At 45.3% G+C, this 13,877-nt stretch overlaps 1 protein-coding gene across 12 annotated transcripts in view; it reads left to right on the top strand.

Annotated features, from left to right (window-relative positions):
• The window catches only part of Syne1 (spectrin repeat containing nuclear envelope protein 1), a 461,878-nt gene that overhangs the window by 327,134 nt on the left and 120,867 nt on the right, over nucleotides 1-13,877 (top strand). For 8 of the 12 annotated variants that reach the window (XM_050135800.1, XM_050135793.1, XM_050135799.1 and 5 more), the window contains 3 exons: nucleotides 2,978-3,169; nucleotides 11,701-11,835; nucleotides 12,751-12,860. In XM_050135800.1, coding sequence (XP_049991757.1) covers nucleotides 2,978-3,169; nucleotides 11,701-11,835; nucleotides 12,751-12,860 — 437 coding nt within the window. The remainder of the gene's footprint in view (nucleotides 1-2,977; nucleotides 3,170-11,700; nucleotides 11,836-12,750; nucleotides 12,861-13,877) is intronic. The other 4 variants (XM_050135794.1, XM_050135798.1, XM_050135792.1 and 1 more) reach the window with 1 other exon arrangement.

The following is a 13,877-nucleotide window of genomic DNA, read 5'->3' as shown; positions in this document are numbered from 1 at the left end:
TTAAAGGTGTGCGCCACCACTACCAGGCTAGCTTTCTCTCATAAAGCAGATTCTCAAAAAGGTAGAGTAGGTTGGCCTAGAGTTCATGATGTTCTCGCTTCCCACCAACCCCAGTGCTGGGAGTACAACTATGCCCTGCCAAGCCTGGCCAAACTTTTGGTGCTTTGACTACCATTTTAGAAGATTGCAGATACCCAAATATTTATAGTATGTATGTTTAATGGCTAAAAAGGAATATAAACTCAGAAGACTTAGAATCAAGGAGTTACACTGAATACATGTAATCAGAGGCCTCCATGTGTGCTCAATTACCATTTTCACGTAGTCCTCCCTGGTTCTTAGAAACCTTCGACAACCGCCATCATTAGGAAGACAGTGTGCCTTGTCTTTCCAAATGTGCTACCGCTTTCTTCCATGTCAGTAAGAGGGAGCTTCATAAAGATTATAAAGGTTAAGAGATGTTTTATAAAGGTGATTTTTTTTTCTTTGTTTGTGGCTTGGTTTGAGCTTTGGTTTGATGCTGGGAATGAAACCTAGGCACTTTATTACTGAACCACATCCCCCAGCTTATTGCCAATCTCAGGTCAGTGGTTTTTCTCTCTCCTTCTTTCTTTCCTCCTTTCCTTCCTTCCTTCCTTCCTTCCTTCCTTCCTTCCTTCCTTCTTCCTTCCTTTTCTTTCTCCTTTCCTCTTTCCTTTCTTTATTTTTTCTCAAGAAGTAACTGTGTTTAAACTTAGGGCCTCATGTGTGCTAGGCCAGGTCCCCACCACCAGGCTACAGCCCTAGCAGACACGCAGAGTTTCTTTCTTATTGTGTATTATGGATGCTTGTGTTGGCTTCTTGCTACTGTAACAAGATTCATGAGATAAAAGACTTAAAAAGAAGCAAGTATTATTTCTGAACTGTTGAGAGGATTCATCCATGAATTCCAGCACAGTGAATCATGGGGGCACGTGGAAGAGGCCTGCCCATCTCATTGCTTGGAACAAAAGAGGATGATAAAGATAAACATCGTAATCCACTTAAACAAAGCATCTAAAATCCCCCACAAGACTTCACTTCCTAAAGGCTTCTGTCACCTTGGAACAGCACCAAGCTGAGGACCAAGCTCTTAACATGCCAGCCTGTACAGGGCATTCCAGGTCTAACACAGCAGGAAACAGTGAACTTGCTTGTGTCCATCATCAAACTGCATGATTATTAACATATTTCCCTTCACATGTGAGTGGAATATGCTTGAAATCTTTCATCTAAGGGACCAGGGGGATGGCTCAGCAGTTAAGGGGGACGGGAATTTAATTCCAAGATGCCCTCTTCTGGCCTTGTCGGGCACTGCATGCAACCGGTGCACAGAGATACATGGAGTCAAAAAACCATACACTAAAACAATGAAATAAAAATAAAATTGTAAATAGAGGATTCCAGAAAACCCTGCTCCAATCAGCATGGCTAAATATCAATGAGCACAATTTCATATTTCACTTATGCAGCATCAAAAGAGATCTGCCAACAGCACTAGCTAATTTAGCCTATGTATTAGAATCCCACAGTGGCCTTTCTTATTCATATTTTGAGGCTTATGGTATTGATCTTTATCACTGAGATCATGTGGTGCCTTCAGACTCCTCTCTGTTATCAGCAGCATTGTTCTCTGGCTTTCTGGAGACTGAAGGACTAGACGGAAGCGGTTTTCTATTAATCCTAGCCTCTTTTCTACCATCAGAAGTTGAGGCATGCATCTATTTTAAACGTTTCCTATTAGGGTTAACAACTCAAACTAGTATTTCAGACCTGTGTGATATTGTTATTGCCACCCCTACTTGAGTTCCAGGCGATCCAGGGTTACTTGCTGAGACCCTGTCTCAGGAGAAAAAAAAAAAAAAAGAAGAAAAATTAGAGACACAGGATGACTTTTGTGGGCGTGGAGACTTTGCTAATGTGAGGCCTTCTTTCCCCATGATAGAAAGGACCATGTAGACTTATAAGATCTGCATTGAATTCATTATTGTATTAATTAATAATTATTATTAAATCATACATAAGTATTAATTATACTTTTTCTAACCTTCTCTTTTATATTCTTTTCCTTTTCTTTTGAGATAGGAGCTTATGTGGCCCTTGAACTCACTAAGTAGCCAAGAACGACCTTGAACTCTGTACTTTCCTGACTCCACACTCTGACCTGCCCTGGCACACCCACACCTGTTTAATTACACGGTGCCATCCAAACCCGGGGAGGCATGCAGGCTAGCATCCCTTGACTTCTTTGATTTTAAAAAGAAAATAAAAATAAACATTTCCTTGGGCCTCAAAAGGTATTATGAACCCTCAGCATGATGCCGGACCTACTTGCCCAGAAATATATCCAGTTCTCAGAAATAATCCTTGGGACGTCATCCTTCAATCCCATCTTAGTGAGAGTGTTGTTCTTCCATTGGTTTTACTTCTGTGGTATGAAATATTATTCTGAGGAGTTGATGGAATGGCAATGATCTTAATTTCCTAGAGCGAATTAAAATATAAGATCAAAGCTATATCATATTTTTAAAAAGAAGGTAAGGGGGGTGACCAGAAAGAGGGTGCTTACACAGGAGGATTGGGAGTTCTTGGGGAGCCTGGTCTTCAAAATCAGTGCATTGAAAAAAAAATGATTGTGTGATAATTTTACTGATATTAGTAATTTAATACTACGATAACAGGACTAATAAACATTCAGCCAGTGGCGCTTTCTTTGTGCTTGTTGGCTATTCCATGTGTGTTTTCCAATGTACTTTTAATTATAAAATACCTAATTTTTGTTTAAAGGTAAGAAGTACAGGTAATCCCCCCCCCCGCACCAAAGGTGCATACCCTAATCTTTTAAAGTTGAAAAGGCCACGGATACCTGCTTATGTGAGGACTATGGAAGGCTGTGTTTGGAAACTGTCTCCAGGAGCCCGCATGGTGTGAGAACCCTGCCTTTGTCCTCTCGTTCCAGAACATGCTGGTGGAAATAGAACAGAAAGTGGTGGCCCTGTCGCAGCTGTCCGTGCACAATGAGAACCTCTTGTTGGAGGGCAAGGCTCATACGAAGGACGAGGCGGAGCAGCTGGCGGCCAAGCTGAGGCTGCTCAAAGGGAGCCTCTTGGAGCTGCAGAGGGCCCTGCACGACAGACAGCTCAGCATGCAGGTGAGCATTGCTGCCCAAAATCCTGTGCAGCATTTGCGACACACTCCCCATGTGCATCTCTGTCAGTGGCTGAGGAGAGAGGCTGTGGGAGGCTGAAGCTCACACATGTATGCACTTGGCTTCCCCTGACATGTCAGTATGTCTGTCTGTTTATACTCCTTTTTTGGTCTGCGTTTCTGGTGATGCTGTTAGCATTAATTGACCACAGAGATATGGGGGTGCAGTTCTATGGAGATAAATTTGCTTTTCTTTTGGATTCCTCTTGCAGTCCACTCTCGAGATATATTCTAGATATCTTCATACTGTCTTATGTAGTTCCTGCATTCAAATCTTCCCTTACACCAGGTGACTTCTGATAGACAATTTTCTTTTACATTGCTGGAGTTTTCTGGGCATTGTTTACCTGGCCTACCTCTTAACTTTGTTTTGATTTCAGCTCCTCTGTCTTACATTTTACGCTTTTTTTTCTTATACAGATCATCTGACTATAGTTATTGGTTGTAGACAATGGTCTCATGCTAACCCGACTCCTACCCCCAAGATGGTTTCTCTGTCTAACAGCTCTGGCTGGCCTAAAACTCTCATTGTAGACCAGGCTGACCTCAAACTCACAGAGATCTACCTGCCTCTGACTCCCGAGTGCTAGGATTAAAGCCATGTGCCACCACCTCCTCGCTTTGCCTTTTAAAGAGCACCCATTTAAATTGTTGTGATAGGTGACTTACGTCAACTTTTATTTTAGAACATTTGTCCCATCCTCCCTCCCTCCCNGGGGTGCTCTTTGAACAGGGAGGTGGAAGAGGAAGTACGAGTTCTCTCAGCCCCGGAGCTCATCTGCAGGACAGACATTCTTGTCTTCCTGTCTCAGAACCTCTGCTAGCCCATAGCTGTTTCTCTTGGGCTGTGGAAGGCACATTTCTAGCAAGTTACCTGGTGATGTGAACTCTGCCGGTCTAGGGGCTGCTCTTAGAAAAACTGAAACTGAAGGACCAGAGCTGACACTGTTGGGACAGAGTTGGTGTGACAGTGGACAGCCAGGATACCCCAGTCTGGGGTCACCATACACACGTGTTCTGTGTTACCCTGTTGTGTAAGCACGGACAAGCCCCAGGACTGAACACTCCACCACGAGTAGGTAGCAGGAATCCACACACCCCACCACGAGTAGGTAGCAGGAAGCCTAGATGACTTTTGCTTTTTTTTTTTTTTTTTTGAGACAGGGTTTCTCTGTGGTTTTGGAGCCTGTCCTGGAAATAGCTCTTGTAGACCAGGCAGGTCTCGAACTCACAGAGGTCCGCCTGCCTCTCTGGATGACTTTTGATAGGAGAGACTGTCACTTTCTGACAGAAGAAGTGGACTGGAATGCTAATACACTGTAGGGAAGAGACCATGGCTGTAGCTGTGGTGGCTTGTATTAGGACTGTATGCTGACGAGACCTGGATGCTGCCATGGGATAAGGACTGTGGAAAGAGGAAGCCTGTCTAGGCGTTCTGTTTCCTTCAGCTTGTAGCCTGGAGTTGGTGATCCTGTGGAAAAGAAACTGTTCTTGGGGAAGAACTCAGTTGTTAGATCAAATTCAAGTACTTTTCATCTGAAGAAGTTATTGTGTATACTATAAACAAAGCTCCATGTAATTTTTTATGCCTTTAAATTTTGGGGCTGCATTGTGGTGGGGTGGAGTTCGAGGCAGGGTTTTTCTGTGTAACTATCCTGGAACTCACTCTGTAGACCAGGCTGGCCTCGAACACACTGAGATCTGCCTGCCTGTGCCTCCCCATGCTGGGATTAAAGGTGTTCTTAAAAAATTTAACAGACCATTAGGTCTGCTCTGTCCCTTTAAGAGACAAGCCACGCCCATTTCCTCTAGCCTGAGTTTTTCCTTTTCCATCTCCCTCTTGAAGAGGCAGCTTCTGTCTCTCCCCACTTCTTCCCTTCTCCCCTTTAGTCTGTCTCCCTCCCTCCCTCCCTCCCTCCCTCCCTCCCTCCCTCCCTATCTCTCTTTCCCTCTCATTTAATAGGGTCTTGCTCTGTAGCTGGAACTCACCTTGAAGAAGTGAACAAGGTATATGTGTGTGTGTGTGTGTGTGTGTGTGTGTGTGTGTGTGTGTACACGCGTGAGCATTCCAGCCAAAGGGAAAGCTACTGTGAAGACTGCCAGAGAGAATAAACCTGGTCTGCCCAAAGCTGGTGTGGCTTGGAGTGGAGTAAGAGGAACAAATGGAATTAAACTCTGTCTTAAATGTCTTAGCTTGCTATAGCAAAATCTCCCCTGAGTAGTTCTTAAACAGAAAACACACTGTTGGAGAATCTGGTCTCAGATGAAGAGACCCGCTGCTTCAGCGTCCAGTGAGGGATCTTGCTCTGGCTCATAGATGCTATTTCTTTCTGTGTTCTGTGTGGAGGGAGAGGCTAGCTGGCTCTGTGGGGTTCCCTTTATAACAAAGATAACCACCATGGCAGTCACCTCCCAATGTCCTGCCATTTAGTGTCACGGTAGGGATCAGGTGTCAGCGCCAAGGAAGGACCTGGGACAGCATCACAAGTGTCCTAGAGACTTTGACCCTAACTGTTAGAGAAGTGAAAGGCCACTGTTGGGGAACAGAGGAGTGACATGCTATGTCCCTCCCCACAGTGGACTGGGATAGAAGCTGTAGGACAAAGAGGAGGCAGTCCTGGCAGAGGGCAAAGGGCACAGGGCACAGGGGCATGGGGAGCCCTTCCATTCTCTTCTTTCTTTCTTCTGTCTTTCTATTCTTCCTCTGGTCCCCTACCCTAGGATCAAATGTCCTGTGGATCTCAGCATCCGCTGTGCCCCTGAGCTACACTCTTAACCCCTATTTCTCAATGCTGTTGTATATGTGTGGAGTATAATGCTTTTTTGCCCAATATTTTATTTTGTTATACAAAGTGAACTCCCTTGGATATCAGTGCAGACCCAATCTCTCCCTTTCTCCCAGACAGACATGAAGGAATGTAGACTTAAGGACGTGTGAAAATATTTCTTGAATTATAAGATGACTGTCTTCATAATAGGCTTACATCATTTTACACAATGTCACCCACGGAAGTAGCATAGAGTTCACCCCAAATAAATAGCAAACTGCATGGCTGGAGAGATGGCTCAGTGGTTAAGAGCACTGACTTTTCTTCCAGAGGACCCAGGTTCAGTTCCCAGTACCCACATGGCAGCTCACAGCTGTCTGTAACTCCAGTTCCAACCTAATAATACCCTTTTTATAGAAAAACATCCAGGCAAAACAACAATGAACATAAATAAAAAAATAGTAAATTTCCTTATGAAGAAGCAGTTCATCTGGGGTTTACCGTTTCCCAAGTCTCTCTGCTCTTCCAGGGAACATTCCAGAAAAGTGGTGGACTGTCCTACTTTTCCAAGACAAACCTCCCAGGTAGCCCCACCCAGTGAGTCTCTAGTGAGACACACCCCCACACTTCCTCCTACCGAGGCAGAAGGGAAAGCCTTTCTCAGACCCCAGGGAAGCAATTTCCAGGCTTGCATTCCCCTGTCCTGACTGCCTCACCCCTAGGGGAAAGAGCTGAAATCTGAACTAGATTCTTAGTCACTTTTGCTTGCTGAGGGTCAAGTCTTGGCTTTTAAAATGACCGAGTCAGAAAAGTCTGTTAACTAAAAAGCAAATATAAATACACAGAAAACACATACTAAGACGCAGTTTTTGATGCTGTCTTTTTTTTTTTCCTTTCTTCTTTCTTCATCTGAAACTGTGGGCTTGCTCAGCCAGACAGATGAGTTCATAGAATCTGCAAGTCCATCTGTGTGTGTAAAAGGTGGTGAGGCTCACATCCCAGCTGTCATTTCTCACAAGCACAGGCTTTCTTTGGCGATTTGGAACACGCACTGGCCGTCCATGGAGAATAACCCAAGTAGAAGTATGAGGGGGTTCTGTAGCCTGAGAGGCGTCTCCACGGGGATCTTCCAGATGGGTTCTGGGAAACAGACCTTGGCTGAATTCAATAGCGGAGAGGATGTGGCCTGGATCCCAGGAGGGAAGATAAAAAAAGGTCACGGCCGCCAAGACCAGTATTTTACAGCTGGAACATCTGTGACTGGGGACCTCAGTCTGGTGTGCTGACTCCTTGGGGTGTCACTGTGTGTCTCATATTGTCATTCTGCAGGGTTTCTACGTTGCTGTTTCTCCCTTCCCTAGGGAGCCAGGGTCTCTGGGAGCTCATTCTGCAAGGGTGGTACTCCTCAATCGCCTGTGCCCGAAGCCCACTCACCTAAACTCATAGCCATTTATCACTGGGAGAAATTCCTGGGAAGGAGGGTCATTTAGTGAACGAGGCGTGATGAGTCACCCACTCCAAACAAATTGCTTGCAAGATACAAATAGCATGCAAACAGCATCTTTTAGGCCAAAGCACACTCCTTTTGCTCTATCTGATCCAACATCTCTAGCTGGGAAGCTGGATCCTGCTAAGGGAAGGAAAATGCATGCTCAGTACATAGGCACTCACATGGGGCTCCCGAACATTCCTTCTACATTTGATGGCTTGCTTCATTATACTACAGTGACACCAAAGGGACAAAGAGACAAGATATAGTCATGTTGTCTCTGTCGTTCCTCTATTGCCTTCGATGAAGCACCAGGACCAGAAGCCACTTGGGGACGAAAGGACTTATTTGGCCAATGCATCCTGAGCCACATTCTAGCCCGGAGAGCAGGAACTCAATCTGGACAGGAACCCGGAGGCAGGGACTGATACCGAGGCCTGTTACTGGCTTGCTCACTGTAACTTGCTCAGCCTGCTTTCTTGTAGCACTCAGAACCACCTGCCCAGGGGTGGCACCCCCCCCCACAATGGGCTGAGCCCTCCCATATCAGTCGCTGATTAAGAAAATGGCCCACAGATTTGCTTACTTCATCCTGTGGACGTATTTTCTCGATCGAGGTTCCATCTTCTCAGATGGCTCTCGCTTGTGTCACGTTGCCATAAAAGGAGCTGGCAAAACCATGAATTATGAGTTTGGAGGAAAGAAAACACAGGTACAGAAAACCAAAGCTCTCTCCCTGGAGTGGTGGGTTAGACTGCTGGATCTAAGAGAGAAAGTAGGGCCTCCGTAGATGGGCTGTGTGAACTGGAGTGGTAGACTCTATCTGCCGGCCTCCTTGGGGGGACCAAGGGACAGTGGAGTGTCTGTTTTAGAGCTGGGTGACCTAGCTCTCCTCTCCCCTCTCCCCCTCATTATACTCTAGCCATGGTGGCCTCTCCCATGCGGTCTCAATTATGTTTCTTTCTTTCTTTCTTTCTTTCTTTCTTTCTTTCTTTCTTTCTTTCTTTCTCTTTCTTTCTTTCTTTCTTTCCTTTTTTTTTTTAAGATGGGGTTCAGGGTTTCTCTGTAGTGTAGCTTTGGGGCCTGTCCTGGAACTCACTCTGTAGACCAAGCTGGCCTCAGACTCACAGAGATCCACCTGCCTCTGCCTCCTGAGTGCTGGGATTAAAGGTGTGACCACCACTGCCCAACTTCTCAATTATGTTTCTGTGTAGGACCTGTTCTGGTCCCTTAGCTCTGTTCCAGGTTTCTTACTTTTCCACACTCCCTGCAGCTGTCCTCCTTTGGAGATGCTCCCAGAACAGCCTAGCAAGCCTTTCCCATCACTGTCTGTCCCTTTGCCTTGCTTCTCTCCCTTCTGGCCCTTGTGTGGTACCCAGCCCTTCCTGGATGTTGGTCAGTTGTCTGCATCCCCACCGAGGCACTTGTGTGGTAATTTAGCAGCAGAAGGCTACCTTGGCAGGTTGGAGCCATGGGCCGCCACAAAGTCACTATGCAACAGAGCTCACGTGGGAGATTTATGAAGGGGGGGGCAGTTGCAGAGGCAGCCTCTGAGCAAGTGCAGAAGGCAAGAAGAAAGATTTGCATTTTAGAAAGGCGCATGGCGTATGTGCATAGGGAACATGCTCGTCCTAGTGACAGCAGTAGCTACACTGTCTCCTATTGGCTGCTGCACGTGTCCTGCTAGGTTCCCCCCAGAGCAGGCTGGTATAAATGCCTGGAGGCTGACACCTTGTCCAACTGCTTCTTGGCAAAGTACACTGACCTCCAAGAGCAGTGTCTCATGCGTATATAAATGTGGGTGAGGCTGGGCAGTGGTGGCGCACGCCTCTAATCCCAGCACTCAGGAGGCAGAGGTAGAAGGATCTCTGTGAGTTCCAGGCCAGCCTGGTCTACAAAGTGAGTTCTAGGACAGTTAGAACTGTTACACAGAAAAATCCTGTCTTGAAAAAAATATTAATAATAAAAATAAAATATTCAATTACAAGCAAGCAGACAATATATCAATAAATATGGGTGAGCAGATAGAAAGGTGTTGACTCTCCCCTAGTCTCAGTGGAAGGAATGGGACTGGTGGGGCCTTTTGCATCCCGTTAAGATAATGAGACAAGAAGGTTGCCTGGGTAACCGCTTTCTAGCTTTTTCCCAAGCCAAACTTTACCAAAGCAGCCACGAAGCAGTGGGTGGGTGGAGTGGTCATGGCATAGAGCGAGAACGCAGCATGTTTTAGCATTGCCACATGTGATTATCACACCAAGTCCCTTCAGAACCTCCCAGGTAACTTCTTGAATTTGTAGGGTGGCAAGTGCTGTGCCCACAGTTGATTGACACTTTATTATGCTAATTTTATTTTTATTTATTTATTTTGGATTTTCGAGACAGGGTTTCTCCGTAGCTTCTGCTAATTTTAATGTCGTCAAAAAAGTCTTGTTTGAACAGGAGCTATTGATTGTTTGGGGGTGGGCAGGATGGGGCACTATGTGTTTATTATGTAGCTCTGGCTCTCCTGGAACTTGCTCTGTAGAACAGGCTGGCCTTGAGCTCAACGAAATCTGTCTTTGCCTCCAGGCCACCGGGACCTATTTATTATACAGAAGTATATAAACAGATCTCTTTGAATAGCAGACATTCACAAATCAAGAGTCCTAGAATTAATTCAAGCCTCGGGTATTCATAGGTGGAGCCTGAAGCCCAACTCTTCTTGCTTTCTTTATACTTTCTTTTACAAACATTTTATATTTTTAATTTTGGTAGCTTTTTACAACTTTACTTAATCTTTGAAACTTTTATACATATACACAGTGTAGAACATTTCTTGATCATGTTCACTTCTTACTCAGCGCCTCAGCTGCCTTAAGACCCTCAAAACATCTCCCTCCCAGCTCAAAGCATCTCCCTCCCAACTCCATGTCCTCTTTTCTTTTTTTTTTTTTTTTTGTCCTTTCTTTATATTTTAACCCACTGTATTGAGCTAGTGTTGCCTTCTTATGCAATGCACTGCCGTCGGAGGTGGGGGTGGGCTAAGACTTCCTTCCTCCTGAAGTGCTCAGAGGATTGTTCTGGTGGTTGACCACTTCCTGCAGCTCTTGAAAGATCAGTTGAAGAGGCGAGGCTGGGGAAGAGGGCAGAGGATGTTCGGCCACGTTAGAAGCTCTTGCTGCGTGTTACTAAACGTTTCAGTACCACGACTAGATGCATGACAGAAAGAACATTAAGGATGAAAGATTTCTGTTCATGTTTCCTAAGGTTTGACTCCATGACCTCATGCTGGCATTAGTGTCAAGGCAAGGACATGATGGCCTATGGGCTTGGCAAAGTCAAGCTTCTCCACTCTGGCAAGGCAATAAATAAATAAATAAATAAATGAAAATAAAATAAAAAATAAAAAACCCAGAGAGAGTAGTAGGATGGGGCCAGGACCAAGATGTCCCCTTCGAATGCCACCAGTGTCACTCTTCCCATAACTGGACTGCTTTTTGGTTGGTTCTACTACTTCCTGGTTGTCTTTTTAGATGTTGAATCCATGGGTAGATTAAAATCATGGGTTAGGTTGGAGCCCTCATGACCTACAGACACATGGAGAAGTATGCCTTACAATTCTCCTGTGTACCCTCCCCCCAGCCAAGCCAATAGTCAGGGATTAGTCATCACGCTTTGCTCTTCCTGAATGCTAGGATGTAAACTCAGCTGTGGACTTCCTGATTCTCAAAGGCATTGATCTCTTTGGTTGACAATCATCTAGAAAACTCACTGGGAAGCAAGTACTTGCTAGTGTACCTATTGTGGATTCCATGTGACGTGGGCAGATGGTGGCAGGGGAAAGCTTTTAGAGAAAGGGCAGCAAATGTTGACTTGAAAGGATTATCTGGGTAACAGTTTACCTTTGTGTGACTTAAAACAGTTCATAAGAGGGGTGTTTTATGTTTTATGTGGAAAAAAATTGGAAAACTATTTGATGACTATTTGGGAAAAAGATCGGCTTCCCTGTAAATGCTTCTGGGCACAATCTGTCTATTCTTCTTATCCCTAAAACTGTCACAACTAAAAACACAACTAAGATGTGTTTCGTGTTACCATCTTTTAAAAATAGGTGGTGTCATGTCCAGATGGTGGTGGTTTGAAGTCATACAAACCACACTGGAGGAGTCCTCGCCCCACTGGGGTGAGGTTTTCCTGTGGGTGGTTTGACCCTCGATTCTCATCCTATTTCATTCAAAGCAGGGAGCCACACAAGAGAAAGAAGAGAACGATGCTGACCTCACAGCTACTCAGAGCCCTGGAGTACAGGAATGGCTGGCCCAAGCCCGTACCATACGGACCCATCAGCGGCAAAGCAGCCTCCAGCAACAGAAAGTAAAGCATCTCCTACCATCCTCTGGACGGCAGCTCTGCCGTGGGAAGAACTTGAGTGGGTTGTTCCTACAATCAAGGTTTTGTGGATGTAGCCTTGTTTAGTTTTCAGTTCTGGGAGTGGAAACCAGGCCAGGCCTTGGGTGACATCCCCAGCCTCGTCACAGCTCTTCATGGCCAACTTTGCTTTATTTCCAAATGAAGCAGGGCATACCCAGCCTATTCGCATGCTTCTCCATAGCTGATGAGTGGCCATCCAGAAGCCATAAGATTCAGCTGTAACCTGCCTCCTCGGGGACACTTTGCTTTCTGATTTGACCTTGTTTACATCTATTCTGTCATAGTTATGAAGTCCCAGGAAGGCCTCGGAGAATGGGCAAAGCTCTGGAATGCATATTTTTAAGACATAAAATGTGTTTTATTTACTTGTGAGTAGAAGCCTCATGAGATCAGATCATAAATGGTTATGATACAAATGATTTCTGTTGATTAACTTGTTTGGGGACACTAACTCCGTGTAAAAAGCATATTTAAGTATTTCTCCTGTCGAGAACTCAAACTTAAGCAAATTTACTGTGAATAAGTAAAAGGTCAAATCAGATCCCCTGATAATGCAGCTAATAAAGTTGAAGACTTACATGTCTTATGGAGTCTCTGTCCTGGCTAGCTCAAGGCAGCATTGACTTTGAAAGAAAGGAACATCTTTGACCACACGAGGGCACCATTGTCCAGCAAAAAATTTTCTGTTCCTGATGCTTTTTTTTTTTTCTCCCCCAGAGGAGAATTTGCCTAGGCTGTGTCTTTTACCCTGTGCTCAGCCTCACAGTTGTTCAAGCTCTTGACGTTCTGTATCTAGAGAGCAGTGACGGTGACGGTAGACGGTCCTCTCAGGTGACAGCCGTGTTTGTGTTTGTGCAGGAGTTCGAGCAGGAGCTAGCTGAGCAGAAGAGCCTCCTCCGCTCAGTTGCTAGCCGTGGAGAGGAGATTCTGACCCAGAGTTCTGCCGTGGACAGCTCGGAAGGCCTTGGGTATGCTTTGAAAGTCTGCAGTTTCTCTCCCTGCTGTGTTTCCCTGTCATTTGAAAAACTGAACCTCTCACTCTAGTCACTTTTCCCAGTCCTCCACACAAGGTACTCCCGCCTCACTTTGTGATATTAGACACACCCACACTGCCAGGCATTTGTCGTGTGGATAGAAAAGTGCCTAATAATAATGATTAATGAGTTTGCCTTCCTGGAGGCGCAGCACACCTGTCCCAGGGACACCCATCTTCTGAGTCAAATGGGAAACGCGAGATCAAATTGGATTTATAGTATTTCCAACTGGTGACTGTACCTAACCACAGAGCATTTTCCTTTCAAGAACTCACCTAGAACATCCTTTTTAAAAAAAATCAGTATATGAACAGATTAAGTGGTATGGCTCCTTAACAAATCTCTCCCTATAATTTCTACATGTAAAATTTTGGAATCTGGGGACCTGGTTTGGAGTGGACATTTTGAAAGTCTTACAAGAGGTGAAATAGTAGAGAAGAAAAAGTGGAGTACCCACAGGTAGAAAGTTGAAGGAACTGCAGGCATGGGACATACCTGTCTTCTGAGCCGCTCCCCTTGGGACCTTGGCTCGCTTATTAATAGAGTTAGAATAATAAGCAGCAATCAGCATTGCAAAAACGTTTTGATAATGATACAAAGAAAAGCTCCCTTTAAAATCTGAAGCAGGACAGGGTTTGTATTAAGGCCTTTAAGATGCATCAGCCGTAAAGCCCTGGACAAGGGGACGCTTCTCCAGGCTGCTAGAGCGGGGCGTCTCTTCACTCACTCCTCTACCGCTCCCAGGGCCTCTGAGGTGCTCACACATCCCCCACAGTTTCTCGTGTTCTTTCCCTTCTCTGTCTTACTTAGAAAACTGTCCGTGCTGTCTGCTTGGCAGACAATTGGTTCCACAAAAGAGCTGTGGGAATCTTGTGCAACTTTTTTGTGGTTATAAAAAAAAAAAATGTTGCTGCTGTTTCCTGCCCCCTCCCCTTCTCCTTGGCCTCCAGC

The sequence above is a fragment of the Alexandromys fortis genome, unplaced genomic scaffold (genome assembly GCF_014885135.2).
Source record: "Alexandromys fortis isolate MF-2015 unplaced genomic scaffold, M_Fortis_MF-2015_v1.1 scaffold_23, whole genome shotgun sequence".
In the NCBI taxonomy this organism is placed as follows: Eukaryota; Metazoa; Chordata; class Mammalia; order Rodentia; family Cricetidae; genus Alexandromys; species Alexandromys fortis.
The sequence above is the reverse complement of the archived record's forward strand: the minus strand, read 5'-3'. Positions and strand labels throughout refer to the sequence as shown.